The sequence below is a fragment of the Capsicum annuum genome, chromosome 8, assembly GCF_002878395.1.
Source record: "Capsicum annuum cultivar UCD-10X-F1 chromosome 8, UCD10Xv1.1, whole genome shotgun sequence".
In the NCBI taxonomy this organism is placed as follows: Eukaryota; Viridiplantae; Streptophyta; class Magnoliopsida; order Solanales; family Solanaceae; genus Capsicum; species Capsicum annuum.
Genome location: NC_061118.1, coordinates 82,567,733 through 82,579,702, shown reverse-complemented (window position 1 = coordinate 82,579,702; position 11,970 = coordinate 82,567,733). Strand labels below are relative to the sequence as shown.

At 34.2% G+C, this 11,970-nt stretch overlaps 1 protein-coding gene across 1 annotated transcript; it reads right to left on the bottom strand.

The window, feature by feature from the left end:
- Nucleotides 1–5,968: 5,968 nt before the first annotated feature.
- LOC107838944 (protein OVEREXPRESSOR OF CATIONIC PEROXIDASE 3) lies at nt 5,969–11,582 on the bottom strand. Its single transcript, XM_016682235.2, has 4 exons — nt 11,217–11,582; nt 9,067–9,432; nt 7,525–7,830; nt 5,969–6,314 (listed from the first exon to the last, which is right to left on the bottom strand). The coding sequence occupies exons 1-4, from the start codon at nt 11,409–11,411 to the stop codon at nt 6,180–6,182; spliced, it is 1,002 nt and encodes a 333-aa protein (XP_016537721.1). The 5' UTR covers nt 11,412–11,582; the 3' UTR covers nt 5,969–6,179.
- Between the last annotated feature and the right edge of the window lie 388 nt (nt 11,583–11,970).

Genomic DNA, 11,970 nt, shown 5'->3' with positions numbered 1-11,970 from the left:
ACTTCACCAAAATAGTAATCGAGAAGCATGCCAAAACTTTACGAATGGATACAAGTTAGGCCATGAACTCATATGTTGGATATTGCTGGGGTTCAAGTTGTTTCCTAGGGTATGAGTGGTGGGTACCACTCGTATGTTGTGGTTACGATTTGGGTGGTGTGGTCGTACCCTCCTGAACACCTTTTCAGCTTTTGAGCTGAGGATATTTTAGACATTTCCCGCCCTAAAACCATTAAGACCCCATGTCTTAAAATATATTTTAGCCTCTCATAATATACTTTGAAAGATTAAATCACTCCTAAAACTCTCTCTAAACTTTCTCTTGAAGATTAGGCTTGGGTTTCTAGAAGGTGTTCATCAAAAGGCTCAAGAGTCAAGTTCTTTCTGTGAATCATTGTGAATAAGGTATGTGACTCTTCCCTCATTGTTAGTTCATGAAAATCATATGTTTAAAGCTTTTTTTATGACTCATTAATGGTGGTTTTAAAAATAATATTGAGGGTTTTGTTGCATATTATTAAGTATTGTTTACTCTTGGTTTAAATTATGTTTATACATGTTTTTTTGTGATGGTTTTCACATATGGGTTCCTGGTAATTGTGGTTTAACAAATGGGTCATGGGTAAGCCTAAACTTGATGGTTTTTACCTTGGTTTTGATCTTGATGATGATATGCCCTCAATATGTTTGTGAAAAATGTTTAAGAGAATAACTAGTCATATGTTAAATGGTGTTTTGAACTAAGGCATCGGCCTAATAAATATGAATAGTTGGTAAATGGTTTTGTGAAAGCCTTGTTGGCCATGTAATGATTTAAATTATAACCTTGGTGGTTTAATTAGCTAAAAGGGTTTGAGTCCCTAAACATTAAATTAATTTAGGTTTTTACTAGACAATGGGTTTGAGTCCCAAATTCAAATAAATGATTAGTTGATTGATAATGGTAAATGGCATATTGTACGCTTGCAAGTGGTGTTGGTATGGGGATACCAACGAAGTGTCTTTTGTAATTAATTGGCTTAATGATTATGTATGTGAAATGATGTTTTAATTAGGCTTTAAAGTGAGATGTGTAGTTGGGCCGTGAAAGTGGAAGTACGAAGGACTAACACTAATAACCATGCTAGCAATGTGGGTGTCTTTGTATTTGGGTGGTTTGAGTACCCCGAATAAATATATGAATGGGAGGTTTGAGTCCCCCATAATACATGTATTGGTTCTTAAGTCTCCTTGATTATATTGGGAGGTTTGAGTCCCCCATAAAGGCATATACGATTATGGATATTCTCTTATTCGTGTGGCTACGCACACTAGGGACCTTCTAGCTAGGGGATACTGGGCCTATACAGCACGTGGGTGCCTTGTTATATGACAGTTATGCTACCAACCCAGATTAATAATTTCAAAGTTCATGCTAATCTTATTCCCTATCTCGGCATGGTATATGTATGTATGTATATATTGCATTGGTTCATTAGCTTTGATCTGTTGGCATTATTTTATCCTTATCTTTGATTTACATACTAGGGCTTCAACCACTAATCATCCTTGAATTCTGTATCCCCATGCGGTCCAGGTGCTGATCATAATATCACATCTCATGCTCAATGACTTAGATTCGAGGACAACTTGTGTTTACTTGAAGTGGTGATCTTTCATACTTGGGAAGGCCCCATTTCTTGCTTTGAGTTTTTTTTTCCTTTATTTGTTTAGACTTGGATATTGGTTTTGGCTATAATCGAGGGCATGTTCCGAACGGACATTCTTGTTTTATTTTAGAGGATTTGTATGGACAAACTATGAACTTGGGTATGTTATGGAATGAATATGGATTTGGTTATGTTATGGTTGTTAGTTTGGTATTGGATGGTTTGACTTATTTGGGTTGTTTGGTCATAGTGATGGATTTATCCCATAGATATTATATTTTGAATTACTCTATCATTCTTATAAGTCCAAATTCATTCTACTCAGGATAAATGTTGGTTGGTTATATTGGGTATCGATGGTGGTCTTTGGTCCTTGTTGGACTTAATATTCCCATTACAACAAGGCCCTGGTTCGGGTCATATAACCATAAAAGGCCAGAGGATACTATTATGATATTGATACCAGACAAGGATGGAGGATACTTTGATGATATTGGTAGCCAGCAAGGCCAGAGGACATTGTGATAATATATTGATACCCAACAAGGCTGAAGGATAATTATGATGATGCATTGATAACTGACAAAGTTGGAGGATAATTATATTTATGTGCCTATGTGTATATCTACTGATTGGAGTCTGGATATCCCTATGTATGGCATTTATATGCTTATATATGTATACTTGTTTGTAATTTTGGTGATGTTGATATTAGGGATGCCAGTTGTTGCCCGAAGGTGATAAATGTTTATAAAATGGTATAGTTGATGATTAGTTCTAAATAAGGATTAGTGGTGGATAATTATTTAGGTATCTAATAATGACTAGTTAATACGCGAGGTTTAGTTGGTAATGATGATTAGTAATAAGTGATGATTGGTAATAAATAATTCTAGTGATAATTGATGGTTATCTAACAAATGATAATTAGTGGCTATATGGTAAATAGTTGTTGAATGGCGATTAGAGGTTATATGATGACTAGTATTCAAATGGATTTGTTAATAAGAGAGGGTTATCTAATAAATGATGACTAGTGTATATTGATCCTAAGATTGTTAAATGATGATAGTATTATGGAAGGTTACTTTGTCAAATGTTGGTAAATTATGAAATGTTGGTAAATGACCGATTGAGGATAATTGTGGAATGATATTTAAATGATGATAAAAGTTAGCTATAATGTTGGTTGATTACTTTACTATTCTCTTGAGTGTACTCTCCATTCGTAGGGAAGGCTGTGACGAGTTCTTTAATTTTTTGCACCAATTGGCATATGAGAGCCAATTCTGTAGTTTGTCGTTGTTTATGTTAATGCTTTATGATACATATTATTCTAAATTGTTTACTTATTATGCCTGACTATTTTGGCATGTATTAATGCATTATATTATACTATTATTTTGGTTTAATTACTCATTGATACGATGATGTTGGAGATGATTCAGGTTTATTTCTATACCTTGACTTAGTTATGTTATCTTATATTTTATCATACTTATACATGATTTAGCTCAGTCGGTCAATGATGCCTACTGAGTACCCATTATTTTGATACTCATACTACACTTTTGTACCTTTTTGGTGCAGATCCGAGTACTAACTGTCGCAGTTGATTATTATTCGTACGGTGACTGATTTTCGAAGATAAAGTGAGCTTTTGGAGTTTGAGTTGCACATTTCCCTCTACCCTTATTTTCATTCTTTTATTTTGAGACAGATGTATTGACTATTCTACATTTTGAGTTGTACTAGTACTTTTAGATGCTCTTGTACTAGCTCTTCAAGGTCATGAGATTGGTATCTTGTATTGAATATCTATTTTATCTAGAACCTTTGTTATTTATAAATTGTGTTCTTGAAATTTTACCTATGTTGCGCATTTCCTATCGAATTAACCTATTGTGTTAGCTCTGGGTTAGGATTTTTCTTACCTACTGGAGAATTTGGTAGGTTCCATCATGATTCCTAAATCCTAACAAATTTTTTTCTTCTTAAGTTCTATTATATTTTGTTAATGAACAGGAAATTGGATAATCCGTGAAGAGAATCATCTTTCTTTGACATCAATGTAAATTTAAAGGCATGACTTATTGTTTGAAAGTTCTTTGGGAAAGTTTTGCCTTTAAGACAAGATTTATAGAACATCTCATAAATTAATACACAATGTAGTAGCATTAATTTCTATCTATGGGGTGCTTGGTGTTTGAATTTCCTTGGGCTAAATCTTGCCTCTAAGGAAAGAGTTACACAACATCTAATAAATTAAGACACAATGTATTAGTGTCAACTCTTACATGGAGGGCATAACTTGTTGTTTGAAAGTCCTTATACTAAGTCTTGCCTCTAAAGTAAAAGTATCAACTCTTTCCTATGGGGAGTAACTTGTTGTTTGAAAGTCATTAGCCTAAGTCTTCCCCTAAGGCAAGAGTTATAGAACATCTTATAAATCAAAACATAATATGGTAGTATCAACTCTTGCTCATGGGGCATATATTTTTGTCTGAAAGCCTATGGTCTAAGTGTTGCCTCTAAGAAAAGAGTTATAGAGCATCTCATAAATCAAGACACAATGTGGCAATCCCAATTCTTCCCCCATTGAACGTAACTTGTTGTTTGAAGGTCCTTGGGCTAAGTTTTGCCTCTAAGGCAAGAGTTAAAGAGCATCTCATAGGTCAAAACATAATTTAGTGTCAACTCTTACCCATTGTATGTAACTTATTATTTGAAAATCCTTGGGATAAGTCTTTTCTCTAAGACAAAAGTTATATAACATCTCATAAATCAAGACACAATATGGTAGTATCAACTCTTGCCCATGAGCATAACTTGTTCTTTGAAAGTTCTTGCAATAATTCTTGCTTCTAAAGCAAAAGTTATGAAATATCGCATAAATCGAAAAATAATGTAATTGTGTCAACTCTTATCTATGGAGACGTAACTTGTTATTTGAAAGTCCTTGGGCTAAGTCTAGCCTCTAAGACAAGAGTTATAAAACATCTCATAAATCAAGACACAATGTGGTAGTTGCAGCTCATGCCTATTGGACATAACTTGTTGTTTGAAGGTCCTTAGGCTATGTTTTGCCTATAAGGCAAGAGTTATAGAACATCTCTTAGGTCAAAACACAATCTGCTAGTGTTAATTCTTGCCCATTGTACGTAACCTATTGATTGAAAGTTCTTGAGCTGAGTCTTTCTTCTAAGACATGAGTTATAGAACATCCCATAAATCAAGACACAAGTGATAGTGTCAACTCTCACCCGTGGGACATAACTTGTTGTTTGAAAGTCCTTGTGTTAGGTGTTGCCTCTAAAGAAAGAATAATAAAACATCTCATAAATCAAAGCATAATGTGGTATTATTAACTCTTATCTATGAGATGCAACTTGTTGTTTGAAAGTCTTCGGACTAAGTCTTGTCTCTAAGACAAGAGTTACAAAGCATCTCATATATCAAGAAACAATGGTGTAGTATCAACTCCTGCCCATGGGGTGTAATTTGTGTTTGCAAAGAATTGAAGAAGAGAAAAAGAAAAGTAATAAAAGTTGAGGAAAAAGAAAAAATGAAGAAAAAATATTTTTTAAAAATAATAAAAATAAAAGAAATGTTTTTTTAAAAAAAATAGCAGTTGATAGGAGGAAAGAAAAACAAAGTAAAAGTTGAGAAAAAAGAAAAAAAAATAAAAGAAAAATAAGGCTAAAAAGAAAAGAAAAAAAATAAAAGAAGAAAAAACTATAGAAGTTGAGAGGAGAAATGTTTACAATTTTTTTTAAAAAAAAAAAGTAAAAATAAAAGAAAATTACAATAAAAAAAAAGAGAAAAAATGATAGAAGTTGAAAGAAATAAGCATTGACTAATTTCACAAAATTCAAAAGCAATCTTTCTGTATACAAGGCCAATAGATCCGGTACGCAACAAATTGAGGAAAGCAAATTCTTCTAGCTACCCCAACGCGACCATCACCCGTCTCTCCGACTTTGCTGGTATTCTCGGGAGGATTCAATGCCTATTTGAATTGAATTTTTACATATAAATCAAAAGTCATAAATTAAAAATTTTATTATTTTAGAGATTGTTTGAATTAACTTATTTTTAAGTCTAAATCAAGTGCTTAAAAGCACTTTTTTTTTTAATTTATCCAAACACTTCAAAAATGCTTAAAAAATATTTTTACTTAAAAGAACAAGTAGATCCAAATAGAAGGTAAAGAAGATGGGAACAGTCAAAACATACAAATCCCACTCTCTAAAGTATTTACGAACTTGCAACTGCTGCTAAGAATAATACGTATGATCAAAAAGAGTTAAACCGACACATCACGAACTAAAGATGTTCATTTCATTTTGTTAATCACCATCTTATCTTTATAGAGGGTACTGCTATTTGCTCCTGTTATTCTAGCTGCAGTAAAATAAATAGCATAAGGAAGCTAACGGTATCAAATAATTCTAGTATCTGATAGCATGAGAAACCAGTTTAACATACAGAAATTAGTGTCTTAGCTGCTACTCAGATGGAAAGTACTATTTAAGATTTAGATGATGGTTGATATGGAAGTCTATGATCAGGAACCCCTTCTTCAGACCGTTTGTCTTCAAACCATTTCAGAACTCTATTCCGAGGCAGATTTGTCACATGCACAATGCTGCTAATCATGGCATTCTGCACCACCACAACAAAGAGAGCATAAGGATTAGAATGTTCTTTGTTTCATCCTACGTATAGCACTTAGCAATTCTATGCAACTACATCAACAAAAGCAAGCCACATATCCATTTAGTTGTAGAGTTGTAGATACCATTATGAGGAGTCACGAGTGCAATGTTGGAATGATTTAGTTGTGTCTACTAACTAAGACCATGCTTTCTAAATAAATCATCAGTATCCAGCTTTAATCAATAAATAATCCCACATGATGTAAAAGAGAAGAAGGAACGACGTACTAATTCAGTCAACTGTGTTGAAAAGAGAAATATCATAAAATTTACAGAGAAAACAAGAAGAACCCTGAGATCCAACCACTTCACACTAGTCATCTGGTCCCTGATAATAGTAATACAATCATAACTTCAATTATGTACAACAACTATGCCTTGGTCCCAAACAAGTTGGGGTTTCGATGGCAGGGTTCAATTATGTGATCCAAGTACTTTAAAGTAGGTGGTTTCTAATAATAACGAAACTAACATGCATTTAAACTATGAATAGAAGGGCAGAAAGTTATTAAATTGATTGAACACATAGATAAACCACTAAGAGGTGCCGATCGCAATGGGATGCCATTCTAGGACGTCATTTCTTAGATTTATCAACATAGTACTAAAGTTATTACAATCTTAAATCTCTCTACTTTTGGTTTTCAGCTTGTTGTAACTACTCAATTAACCTTAATTTATTGGCAATTTCTAATCAACTTTCAAATACAAGGATATTAGAATTTAGAGCAGATCAAATAACCTGAATAGGTGTGTCTTAATATTCTCCTAACATTCACATCCCCAAGAAATAAGGAAAATAACAGAAAAGATAAACATGAAAACAACAAACACAGATAAATGGTGGAAACACAGACGGAGGAAAGATGAGTGGAGATCCAGATATCAAGAGCAAGAAAGCAGATTCACTTATCCCAGACTAAACTTGATCCCTGAACTCCAAAGGCAAGAGCTTCCACTCAACATTGTCAACCTTGGTCACAAACATTTACATCCCAAACAAGATGATGTTTCAGATACGATCATTTTCCATTTTCACACCCAAGCCCCATTGTTCAGGTGCAGAATTAAGAAATAATATGTAGAAGCCCAGATATGAATTTTACCAATATAGATTTGAGGGCATCGAGAAAAAATAAAGAAGTAAAGGGACTCACAGTGGGCCGCTTTGATCGTCTATAAACTTGTTCAAGGGTTTCTAAGTGGACTTTCTTTAGCCTCTTTTGAGCATACCAACTACTTTGCATCACATGAACTGGCGCTTCCTCCTTAGCCTCTGGCTTTGCAGCATCACTCATCTCTGTAGGAACAGGCTCCTGCAGTTTGTTTTCTGGCTCTATCATTCTGGGGACAAGTTCATCAGGTAAGGCAGCACTCAGCAGTACAAGACTTGGCGGAGGATTGCTAAGTATTTCAAGAACAACAGCTCTATCAAGGCATAGGTCAGCAACAAGATCTTTTATCTGGATGGAAAGATTAAATTATAAGTTCTAAATTAGCACCAGTAAACCTATTCTATTTAAATAGGTAGTAGAGGTCATAAGAAGCAGTTCCACATTTTTCTGCTCTTCCAATTCTGCTACAGGTTCCGAAACTTCTAATCTATAATTATGATGACTTTCTCTAGCGGAAAGCTGAATACCAAATGCAAAATAATCAACAATATGCTTCAGATACAGATAAATGTAGTTTTGACATGTTAAGAGTCCCACATCGGAAGAAGGATGGGTACTTGATCTCCTTATAAGGACTTGGGCAATCCTTCCCTCATGAGCTAGCTCTTGAGGTTAGGCCCAAGATCCATTCTTTATCCAGGCCCACCCATTTCATTGTTTCCGACATTGAGTCCCCCATCTTATATTGTTCACGCTCCAGATGTCCAATCCTTTCTTTTTTCTTTAACATGGTATCAGAGAAGGCGATTAAGTTAGGCCCAAGATCCATTTCTTTAACATGGTATCAGAGAAGGTCTTTGATCTCCTTATATGGTCTTGGGCAATCTTCCCCTCATGAGCTAGCTTTTAAGGTTGAGTTAGGCCCAAGATCCATTTCTTTTTTCTTTAACACGGTATCAAAGAAGGCGGTTGAGTTAGGCCCAAGATCCGTTTCTTTAACATGGTATCAGAGAAGGCAGAGGTCCTGAGATCGAATGCTTTTGAGGTTGAGTTAGGCCCAAGATCCATTTCTTTAACACGGTATCAAAGAGAGGTCCTGAGATTGAATCTCACTGCCACCCATTATTAAAAAGAATTTTCACATGTTTGGCTCATTAAAAAAAAATCAGGCCCGCACATGAGGGGGCGCATTGAAAATATAATTAAATAATAAAGTTGTGCTCTCTCTAACAGTTTAACCTTTTAGATGAGATGATCACACATTTCAATATGACTAATTAATGTCAAGAATATGATGCACGCCAAAAGCAGATGACCAGCTAAATGCTACAGAAAACGCAGGAATCTGAAGAATGGAAGTACATACGAAAAGATGAGATTAGCAAAGGTAAATTTTGCCCAAGCATTTGAAAACTTTAGACACATAGATATAAAGCACCAATGTTCTTAGCACAGAGTGTAATGCTGGAATGCGCAAAGAGCCAGAGTACAACCGAACTGGCCTTAAAACTCAAGAGTAATGAGTAGCTGTTATGAAATTGTGGCATCTGAATTTGAGAAGACCAAATTAAGATTGCAACTTACATTTAACTTGCGTCGTCCCTTTCTCAAGGCACATGCCAGTTTCTTAAGTTGCCAATTTTTCAAATTCACTAGCATTTCTTCACCTTCATTATCTTCATTGTTATTTTCTGCTACTGATTCTTCATCTTCAGTCTTGCTCTCAATTTTCTCATCAGCAATTGAGTCAATTACTCCTAGTTGTTCCTCATCCTCCAGTGCCTCCTCCAGTTCACGTTCAAGCTTCTCGAGATCCTCCTCAGTTATATCATCATCATCGTTCACGGATCGGTCATCAGTTTTCAGATCTTCTTCCAGCAGCTGAAAGAGTGCCTCAAAAGCATCTTTATGTATCTCATCAACTTCCTCGGTATCTTTCCTGGGTGAACTCTAACACAGGTCGAAAACAGAGCGTCACTTTTAGTAAAAAAATTAAAAGATGTGTAATACAATAATCAGCTGCAAAGAAGAGGTTGTTAATGATACCAAAGTTCATGAGCAAGTATGTGCAAGAAAGCAAAACAAAGATAGCAAACTCCAAGTCAAGGAAAATAGTTTGAATATTCAAGAGAAAGATCTCAAAAGATCAAGCCATTTTAAAAATCATGTACATTCAGCAGGCTAACTAAAAGGGAGTTACACTCCACATCCCAGAAAAGATAAGAAAGGAATGGGATTCTATCAGCCCGAGCAAGGTATCTTGATGGTTATTAACATGCACAAGAAGAAGTTCATGGGACAGGGTTCTCTTGGCTGGATATTCACATATACAATAATAAAATAGCTGCAGAAAATCTAAATCACCTCGTCAACTGAAAGCTATAAAGTTAGTGTTACATGTATGGATTGGCAAATCGCTACTCTATCAAATTAATTACACAGAAAAAAAAATTGTCTCCTGGAATTGAGCCTTATACTAAAATCATCAGGGAAGTAGATCAAGCACATCAAACTGTTTGTCATATTTACAAAATCAAAGTAATTTGTAAACCACCTCGTCAACCGTGAAACCTACAAAGTAACACTGGGCAAGCAATTTGACTGGAGCAACATTTATTGTTGAAATACCAGCGTACAAGGTGCAATTTCTTTAAGATGTTAAACAAAAACAAAAAATTACGCCAATGCATGATGCTTTTCCCTTGCTCATTTCAACTACATCAGAAGAAATATGCCATTTGCTTGGAACATTTTATATGATAGGTATTAACTTGGAACACCAGAAAGATACAAAATCAGAATATCTATTGTCTAGGCACCTAGGGCGCCACCATCAATCATTGCTTAGCACACGTTTGCAAAGCATAATGTACTTAGAGATATAAGCATATTAGAGATTATAATGATTCAACAGATAACAGTATATGATAAATCCATAAAGAGCAACTTATATCAGAAAACACAAGAGAATTGCTTAACAGGGAGCATGGCAATCAGTAAGAAATAAAATTGAAGCTCAAACTTTTAACTTACTGCAAGATTAGAAAATTTTCATAAACTTCAACTTCTTTTCAATTCTCACTTAAAGGATTTGATTCCTTCTTTATGAAAACAATTCTCAAAAGAAGTATCCAAAATTCTAAATGTGTATTTACAATTAGAAGTACTCTTTTTAGCACTAAGACATAGTCAAGGAAGCTTTACACCGAAACTGAGCAACTTCTCCGTATTCCAGCTACCCTAACACGGATAAGTAGGGAAATTAGGAGGGATACCATACGTGAATCACATTTGTAATAACTGAATATAAGGTAACAAATAAGCTAATACTCCCTCCGTCCCAAATTTACTAATTTGATTTCCCATTTTACTTTATCTTTTTCCATTAATCAAGAAGAGACAAATTTTTTTTCCATGTTTTACCCTTTGCATTAATTACTTTTTCTTCAAATTAGTACTATGGTAAACTAGCCATATTATTAATTATTTTTTTAATCAATGTGTAATCTCAATTTGGTACAAGTAATGGGACGGAGGGAGTAACATTTTCTCAAGAAAGACACTTCCAGTCTTCCTTAATGTACAGCTAATATACTCTAATCCCTAGTAAACACAATTTCGTTCTTGTCCCTCTTTAATTTTCTCACCAATTAACCAGACAAGCACATGAACCTTCTAAAACCACTCCCTTTAAATATGTAAGATAGATTGGAGAGATAAAATAGGATATTCACCTTTTTCTTCTTCTTGGTAGAAGTGATAGCACTATTACTTCGACGGCGAGAGAAAGTAAGAAGGGAGGAAGGCGGACGTAAATGAAGTTGCAAGGCGATGTTACTTCTGCTTCTGGACTGGCCCAAAAGAAGATGTTCGTTGCTGTAACAGCCAACGCTAATGGAAATGGCACGAGTTGTGGAAGCAGACGCCATTCCCTACTTTCTCAAAACCTCCAACCCGTATCTGAATTCTATTTCAAGGGATGATGAATCCAAAATAATACAGTACTATATTCGAAGCGGTTTGGCCATAAAAAAAAATTTCTGTTTTTTGCCAAAAATTATTTCATTCTAGGGAAAGAAAAAATAAAAACAAGCTGCGGTTGGTAATGAATTTTCTAATTCTAATTTAAAAAAGTAAAAATGAATTTTTACTCATATTTCTATTATAAAATTTTAAAATTAACTTTAATTTATATTCATTGCTTTATATTCATCGTCAAACATAACTTCAACTTCATCTTCACTCTAATTCCAACTTAAAAAAAAAATAATTTTTATGATCAAGTAGGATCATGCTTTTCAATTTATTTCACGGAAAAAAGAAAAATTAATCTAAAATATATCTAAATTTTGGACATATTTACTGTAACATGTCTAAATTTTATGGGATTCTACGATACTGAACTATTTATTAATATATTTTAGTGATATTTATAAGCTAATAAGAAAATAAGAAAACCTAATAAAAAAAATTTAGTACAAATAAATA

Bases quoted from the DNA above. Each gene is read 5' to 3' on its own strand.
- LOC107838944 (XM_016682235.2), bottom strand. From the start codon at position 11,411: ATGGCGTCTGCTTCCACAACTCGTGCCATTTCCATTAGCGTTGGCTGT. The intron at 9,433-11,216 runs GTGAATATCCTA...GACCTGTGTTAG, and splicing joins CTACCAAGAAGAAGAAAAAG to AGTTCACCCAGGAAAGATAC. The intron at 7,831-9,066 runs GTAAGTTGCAAT...CTTTCCATCCAG, and splicing joins AGGGACGACGCAAGTTAAAT to ATAAAAGATCTTGTTGCTGA.